The sequence below is a fragment of the Liolophura sinensis genome, chromosome 6 (genome assembly GCF_032854445.1).
Source record: "Liolophura sinensis isolate JHLJ2023 chromosome 6, CUHK_Ljap_v2, whole genome shotgun sequence".
Classification (NCBI taxonomy): domain Eukaryota; kingdom Metazoa; phylum Mollusca; class Polyplacophora; order Chitonida; family Chitonidae; genus Liolophura; species Liolophura sinensis.
Genome location: NC_088300.1, coordinates 59077653 through 59086461, shown reverse-complemented (window position 1 = coordinate 59086461; position 8809 = coordinate 59077653). Strand labels below are relative to the sequence as shown.

The following is an 8809-nucleotide window of genomic DNA, read 5'->3' as shown; positions in this document are numbered from 1 at the left end:
TTTATTGTCTTAATGCCGTCACATCCAATTTTTCTTCTGATACATTTACCTATGGATGCAATTCTTGTAAACTTTAAATTCGTGTAACCTATTTTACTACACACAAAATATCCTTACTCAATTCACCTGGGAATCTTATAACGGTATGAGAAATAAAAAATAAAATAAAAAAAAAAATAAAAAAAATTGAAGAAAATAGAGAAAGAAAAAAGCGTTCTTGGGATAGTTTTGAATGGGCATTTTTCATTATGGTTATTCATTTTTTAAAGATAAATGCTTGATGTGTTGGCCGATAATATCATGAAGAATTAAATTTGCATGATACAGGTATCTGCTCTTTCACTGGCAAGCTATATACTCTAGCCCTATATCATCCATCAAGTCCTTAAAATACAGTGTGATTGACATCAAGTCCTTAAAATACAGTGTGATTGACGTTAGCCATATAAGCCTGCTCTGACATATTAATTTTAGTTTTATATGTTTATGCAAACGTGGGCCGTATACGTAGAAAATGAATGATTGGACGAATGAATGATTATGGCTTAACGCCACATCGGCAATATTTCAGCCATAATGTGGCGAAATACGTAGAGAAAGACATGTATGTAAGCCCTATGTATGTATGTAGGCCTATGTATGTATGTATGCTTGCGGTTTTACGTCGTACTTTACAATTGTTGTGAGAAAGACATGAGTTTTCAGATTATATAGATACATGGAGGTCAGTTTCTCTGCTAATGTATTGTTCATTTAGAATAGAATCATATTAAATCCCATTAGTTCTATATGTCTACAGCTAGACCTATATTGAAACCTTCCAAAACCAAGCGGTTAACAAAACAACAACAACAAAAAAAAAACAACGTTGCATGATAACGGAGGCTAATGTATTTTGCCTACTTACATCTGTTTGCTATTATTTACCACACTGAAACAGTTAACTGTGAAACCAGTGAAAACAGTTACTAGCCCGCTGGCTTGAGTGCAAGGGACACGAACTCTGGATTTAGGTACGTGTCTAGCTCCACTGGCCTAGATCCACCTCATGAAACAACACACTAATTTCACCTCTCAGAGCAAATATTGTTTCTGTGCTAGAAATCAAAGCAGTACAAAGATATAGTTTGTTGCTAAAGCTCAATCCAAAGTTCTCTTAATCATAAAAAAAAACATGTCACGTGACATGTGACACACCGTTATTTGTATTTTATACTTATTGTAATTCGCAATACAGATTTATGGTAAGCCGCCTACGTTCATGTATAGCTTGTCTAGTTGCCACGATTGCAGTGTACTGGTACCGGGTCGCAGGAATCAAGGGGTTCACAGAGTGTAGACGAGCAAAAGTTCTATCATTTATGCTGTAAAGTCGACCATGCAGGCTTGGATGCACAGAGACGCCCACCTGTGTACAAGCGTTACTGTGCTAATCAGTGTCCTCGGCCTAATTCGGGTATCAAACACAGGTAGGTTTATCCAGGTCAATCCGCATTATAAATTGTGAGAATTATACACCTCATAGAATATACATGTATATACAAGAGTGGGCGGGACGCGATCAAATCTCTGAGATATATATTTGATTTATTTATTTATTTATTTATTTGATTGGTGTTTTACGCCGTACTCAAGAATATTTCGCTTATACGACGGCGACCAGCATTATGGTGGGTGGAAAGCGGGCAGAGCCCGGGGGAAACCCACGGCCATCCGCTGGTTGCTGGCAGACCTTCCCACGTACGGCCGGAGAGGAAACCAGCATGAGCTGGACTTGAACTCACAGCGACCGCATTGGTGAGAGACTCCTGGGTCATTGTGCTGCGCTAGCGCGCTAACCAACTGAGCCACGGAGGCCCCCCAGATATATATTTGAGGTGTGGCTTCAATCCCGGCCTTAAACAGAATCTTTGAGGATTCTTAGAAAGAAATTTACATGTACCAGTATGTAATCAATACTGCAGATCTAGTCAAGCGAAATTTGTCTTGTAATTCGAAACAAATTGTCCTAATTATAAATATGTTAATACATAGAATCTCCCAGGAAAATTCTCAGTTGATGGCATTAAGCCCACATGCAGGTACATCTATCGTTCACGGTTCAAATGGTATTCTTAGGGCGTTACCATTATCTCATCGAAAGTCATTTGCGGTCTGTTGTTATAAGGCTGTAGTCTTACAAAAGTGACGTTAAGCCATATAGTCATTCATTCATTCAAATCGTATTCCAGTCGGACCGCCCGGATTTTCTCTAGCCAGCTACTATGGCGATCATATGGTGTTGCAAAGAAGCCCATACCAGGCTGTCATATGGGGCTACTCTCCTCGCTTAGGGGACGTTGTCTCTCTCACTATCCCAGACATAACCCACCTGTCGAGTACGGTGGTCCCAGGCCCCGGTCACCTAGCTGGTGTATGGCGTTTCACGCTACCAATGGTGGAGAACCCGGGTCCCCACAATATCACGATAGTCAGTAGTTCGGGCACACTGTCCCTCCATGATATCCTTTTCGGGGACGTCTGGGTCTGCTCTGGTCAGAGTAACATGGTGTTCAGGATGGAACAGGTGAGTGACAGATATTCAAAAATGTGACTGTTAATGCAGTGATTTGTTTAGGCACATGAGTATAATTGATTGTTTCCACATAGTGATTTTTGACGTTTCATGATTTACAGCTTGGACACACCCAGTTAAAATGGCCCCAGAGGTTCAAATTTGGATACATTTGTATTAACACAACCCTTGAAAAATGTCATTTTAAACAAACATTGCCTAAACTAAAGCGTTTATATCACAGTTGATAGTTTGACATAGGTCAAAACAGGCTTTGTGGCATCTTGTTTATGATCATATATAGTCGGCAACTTTTGGACAATGTTTGATTACTAACACCCCTTAACAATAAGCCTTAGTAGCAAGGCTTAGAACAGCTGCATTCTTTGTGTGTTAACTGGTTAATTACTTATGATGTGGAATGTCATCAAGGGTGTTCTCCATCCAGCCTTGTATAGTATAGTATAGTATAGTATAGTATAGTATAGTAGGGGCGGGGAATCTGTAGTTTAGTGGTTAACGTGCATGCTAGCGCAGTACAATGTCGCAGAAGCCTCTCGCCAATACGATCGCTGTGAGTTCAAGTCCAGTTCATGTTGGCTTCCTCTCCGGCCGTACGTGGGAAGGTCTGTCAGTAACCTGTGGATGGGTTTCCCCCGGGCTTTTCTCCCATCATAATGCTGGTCGCCGTTGTATAAGTGAAATATTCTTGAGTATTATGCAACGTAAAACTCCAATCGAATAAATAAATAAATAACTTCCCTTTACACTGTACCGGTATTTACAATATGGATATTCCGCCAAACATAAACCTGACCATAAACCTGAACATAAACCTATTTTTAAGTAAAATATTCTTGAGTATACAGCAGGAACTCAATGAAATATATAAATCATTATGTCGCTTTAGATCTGCTTCTACACGAGACCTCCTCTAGCTCTGTTCATACCACACAACGTGCAGATTTGGAGGAACCATCTTTGACGTCTTTATGTGCTGATAATTTTATTTCCACCTTATACCTACAACTTAGTAAACTAATCTAAACAGATTAACAACTCTACCCTAGAAATACAAGCGGCACTAAAGTACGACAAAATCAGGGTATTCATGGCCAGCAAAGTACAGTCTTTCTCAGCATTATACGATCTTCATGAAGTCAGTACTCCGTGGACGAAGCCAACCAAGGGTGAGTAGAACGTATTGCTCTCATATTTTATTTATATATTTGATTGTGGTTTTACGTCGTAATTAAGAATATTTCACTTATACGACAGCAGCTGGTAGACCTCCCCACGTACGACGGAGAGGAAGTCAAAATAAGTTGGACCTGAACTTATAGCGACCGCATTTGTAAGGACTATTGTGCTGTGCTAACACGCTAACCACTTACACGTGTATGACGCGTTTCTAATACAAGGCCTTGATGTGTGTTTTTGAAACTTCAAATCTAAGCGTCATTTCCAGCATTCGATCGCTCATTGACCAAGAAAGGACGCTTCAAGTCGATAATCGCAAGGCTCATTTCCAAAACATCCTAATATACACCATTTTCAAAGGAATATGTGAAAAAATAATGATATAAGTAGTAAATTAAGCTGTTAGCAGGTAAGAGAATAACAATCATTATTTTTTCAATGGCGTTGAGAAGACACTCGATATTCTACGCATGGAATCCAAATCAAATGTTCGCATCTTTGAGGATATCTGTTCTTGAAAGCAGCATGTTGACGCCATAAGCAAGGATGTTTACACAGCTTCAGCTATGGAAGCCAGATGTGGCCATGCTCTCTTTGACATACTTACCCTAAACCAGTAACAACGATATTTTAACGACATTGTGAGATTTAGTCGACATTAGGTCAAGATAAGACGACAACGCGACATTGTAACGAGATTCCAACGAGACTACAACGACATTCAGTCGTAATCTTATAAGGAAGCGATATTCGCGAGGCAGCGCGAGATTTGGTGGAGGTTTTTGTATAACGCGAGATTTAGTCTAGATTGAATCGAGATTTGGTTCCACAACGTGCCATTCCTCGTATTGTCGCCCAAAAGTCGCTCTTCCCATGTTGAGTTGCAAGTTAAGCTTGGAAACTCAGATCAGTTATTTCGATGATACTGCAAGATTCTAACGACATTAAGTCGAGAATCAGGCATCTCTTCAAAGCGCGAGATTTGGTCGAGAAATGAACGATTTAGTCGCCAAATCGAGATTCAGATGCAGATGAGAGATTTACACGAGCTTCTCGACTGAATATCGTTGGAGTTTCGTCAGAATGTCGCCTTGTCGTCCTAAGAACTAAGAGGAAATATATCGCCCAGCAGATGAAAAAAAATATCTGTCATATGGACAGTAAAAACCTTCCCATGTGTAAAGATGATCAGTCCAGATTTGTCCTGTTTGCATGGTCCAGTTAGTTGAACAAAATGTCTTTTTTTCAGAATCTTTGCGGTCCTTCTCTGCTGTGTGCCTTTTCTACGCTATGAATATTCGTGACAGCATACACCGTCCCCTGGGATTGGTATTAGCGGCGTGGGATGGTACAGCCATTGAGACCTGGTCGCCCCCAGATGCGCTTACCAGCTGTGGATTACGACTCCATCAATACAACGATCCGTAAGATTTTTTTGTAAACTCCGCTTGCCCTTGAACTCAGTGATTTACATCAGTTTACACTGGTCGACCATATAATGAAATAGAGCGTATTGTAACATACACCTCGTGCAGTTACAGTTAAGCTCTGTTTCGGGCATTTGTCTTGAAAGGGATTATGGAGCCAGTGTACATTCTGAGCTAAGTTACACTTGAAAAGTAGTATTGAGCCTGTTATTTATTGTAAACACCATATTGTGCTTTGCAGCTCCATTATAGCAAATTTGTGAGTGCCGTTTGATGTGTGAGATGTTGTAGTGCACGCAACACATCTCGTCCAGTCAACGAAGGCTTGTTCATTAATATTAATTAAATTTATACCCAAAGCAACAGGACTATAGCGTAACGATACATATACCTTCGTAGAAACCATGTAGAAGTTTCCCTTTTTTTGTCGAGTCATTTTGTCGCAGGAGCCAAGACTAGACCTCCTGCACGAGAACAGAAGCCCCAAATCTGTTTTCACACCTGTCCATCGATTTTGCCAGGAAGACAGGGGTTTCTAGCCTAGAAACAGAAAAGAAGTGGTTCGTACCTGGCGCTCATACGGTTCTCTGGAACGCTATGATTCATCCCTTACTCAACATGACCATTTACGGCGTCATTTGGTATCAAGGTAAGACAAAACCCACTCTTGAAGACAGCCAGAGGAAATTCATTACAGATGTTGAGATGTTGAGTTTGCACAGGATCTCTATATTGGGAACAGTCTACATCAGTGCAAATACGGACTTGACGAAGAAGTTCCAATCCATGTGCCTTGACGTTGAGTACTGGATTTTTGGGACTGACGTTGCAGTGGGTTTTTCTTTTTTCTTTTTTAAATTCTGACAGAGCGTCCAAGAATGTCCGGTACCTAAAATCCGTTACCTAAAATAATGTTTCACTAATCCATGGCTGAAGAGACAAACTACACGGGTCGATCTTTATATTCTAATTTCTGCCCGGTTTCCACCCATCATAATGCTGGCCGCCGTTATATAAATGAAATAGTCTTCGGCACGGCGAAAAACACAAATCAGATAAATAAATGAGTAAATCTGATGATAAGTATGTCACTCGCATCCTGGTTTGCTGAATATTTACATAGGGGAATCCAACACCAGAGCAGAGTTTTACCAGTGTGGTTTCCGTGCAATGATCCAGGGCTGGAGAAGAGGATTCAGCCGCTCTCATGGGAAAACGTCCCCAGAGTTTCCGTTCGGGTTTGTTCAGGTATACAAGTATTACTCATGTTACATCTTACATTATATAGATAATTAAATTTCAAAATGTACATAAACACCTGTTCCATGTGCATCTCTGTTAGTCCAAGCGCATTTTTCCTTTTGTAGTAGGGGAAGAAAAGTGTGCACTTTACTTCTGGTCACTTAATTTAGTTTCTTGCCGTTTTGCGCTTTAGATACCGAGTAATAAATATAATTAATAAACATACTCGCCTTTATACAGATGGCGTAATGTCCAAGATTTCTGACCTACCCACATATAAAGCTATATAAAATATATATAATGTGTATAAAATATACACCACGTGTAGCTAATGGCATCAATTGATGATCTCAATGCTTAATGTCAACTAGATCTATACTAACTTTCGGATATATTAATGATAAGACGTAAATTATGCTTGTTCCATCCACTCCGATTGTTTTGTCGGCAGCTGGCACCAGATAGACCAAGCCATGTGATCTCTCATTTTCCTGGCATCAGGTGGCAGCAGACCCATGGATATGGTTACGTCCCCAATCCAGCCATGGAAGCCGTATTTATGGCCGTGGCCATGGATTTACCTGACTTCGACAGTCCTCATGGGTCGTAAGTTGATGCAACTTCTACAGGCCCATACATTTTACATACATGTTTATGATTTGACCATCGAACTCGTCCACGTGCTTGGAGAGATATGGCTTTTTTCTATAATTTGCCCCGTTTACATAAACAAACCTATCCACAGATCATGCAGGGCATGGTAAAAAGAAAAATATTCTTGGGTGCACCTTACCACGGAGTCGTGAAAGGGACATCGCGGGTTTCTTTTTTTTTTTAACTGTCCTTTTTTTACAAATTTTTCCACTTTGGCAGTCGGAGTTTTTATTTTTCTAAGCACTCTGCCCCCACCCCCCTCCCCCCAAAAAACAACAAAAATAGATCAGGTGGGAGTTTTTCTTTTTTTCAATGCAGGTTGACACCACCTTTCCTTACTAGGCATAGACGTACACTCAAGAAATTAATCTGTTAATTTTAACAGAAAATATGTTGTCTGAGTGATGCTAGAATGTATCACACAGATCACACACATATTCTGTTAATTCAACATAAAAATTCTATCAGACTAACATAGTATTACGTTGAATGTTGCACAGTATTATATTATAATAACAGAATACATTCTAGCATTACTCATGCAGACAACAGACTTTCTGTTAATATAAGCAGATTGCTTTTTTGAGTGTATGTAGTTTTCATGAGCTGACCTCGCTGCGATCGATGTTATTTCCATCGTAGGTTGCATCCACGCTACAAGAAAGACATCGGTTGGAGGCTGAGTCGTTCGGGCCTGGCCATGGCCTATGATCAGCGTGACGTCTTATACCAGGGACCGCTTCCACAGAGGATTGGTGTGACTGGGGACTTACTCCTGAGTGTCATATACACGGGCGAGCCACTTGATATCCGTCAGACCACTGGCTTCGAGGTGAGAACACTCACACGTATTAGGATAACTTAGTCAAATGAGTGGCAGGAGTTTGCATGTTTTTATGAAAAAGGGTACTTATTACAGAAAACGTGGGCTTATTTAAATCATTTATAACATGTTGGTCCTGGTCAGTCATGGCTATAACTGGCTAAAACGGTTAAAGCGTTAGACAACTAGCTCTTAACCAGCGAGGTTTTGTAAGGTACGCAAATGTCCCTATGTTGGTGTTTCCTGTGGCTGTCGGCTACAGTGACTTATGCTGCTTCTTTCCAAGGTGTGCTGCTCGCCCCGTCCCGTCTCGGACAGAACCTGTAGTGATCTTGATTCTTCCTGGCTCCCAGCAGCAATCGAAGGCCACCGGGGATCGGAGTTCACGCTTGACATTACTGGCTGTGGGAAGATTCCAGTTACAAGAGTCAGGTACGCCTGGCGCGAGAGTCCTTGTCAGTTTAAGGCATGCGCAGTGTATGGTAGGATGTCCGGTCTACCAGGTCCACCCTTCATGGTGCCCGTGCCTTTTGAGAAGGTCGACTGTGATGATCAATTGTGAGAGGCCAGACCAAGGAGTAACACCCAATCTCAGTTTTCTATGTGCCTTGCCATCCAGCCAAGTACCCCATCTACCAGGGTACGGCCTGAGCTCTTTGGTGATCTGTGTTGAACAATATTTTGGATATTGATCATGCTATTGTTGAATTGGAACGTCCACGAAGGTTGACAATTGGAGTTTACAGACTGTTTCGACACCTAAACCCAACATGCTTTATGACAGTATGAAGGACATAAAAGTTTTGACATGGAGAAACCATACTTCTATAGAGACATCCAGAAGAAAGACAGATAAGAATATGGACCATTCGCTACAGCTACATTTTGTTGTACGTCTTCCCTTTTTGG

General features: G+C 40.9%; 1 protein-coding gene across 1 annotated transcript; it reads left to right on the top strand.

Annotated features, from left to right (window-relative positions):
- Nucleotides 1–1378: 1378 nt before the first annotated feature.
- LOC135467395 (sialate O-acetylesterase-like) lies at nucleotides 1379–8462 on the top strand. The gene is made up of 9 exons (XM_064745168.1): nucleotides 1379–1469; nucleotides 2232–2566; nucleotides 3606–3744; nucleotides 5004–5178; nucleotides 5703–5830; nucleotides 6305–6429; nucleotides 6875–7029; nucleotides 7720–7909; nucleotides 8187–8462. Exons 1-9 carry the CDS (start codon nucleotides 1379–1381, stop codon nucleotides 8460–8462), a joined length of 1614 nt encoding a protein of 537 aa, XP_064601238.1.
- Nucleotides 8463–8809: the final 347 nt, after the last annotated feature.

Coding starts and splice junctions, on each gene's coding strand:
- LOC135467395 (XM_064745168.1), top strand. CDS start 1,379: ATGCAGGCTTGGATGCACAGAGACGCCCACCTGTGTACAAGCGTTACT. Junction 2,567..3,605: donor TGGTGTTCAGGATGGAACAG/GTGAGTGACAGA, acceptor TAATCTAAACAG/ATTAACAACTCTACCCTAGA. Junction 5,831..6,304: donor CGGCGTCATTTGGTATCAAG/GTAAGACAAAAC, acceptor ATATTTACATAG/GGGAATCCAACACCAGAGCA.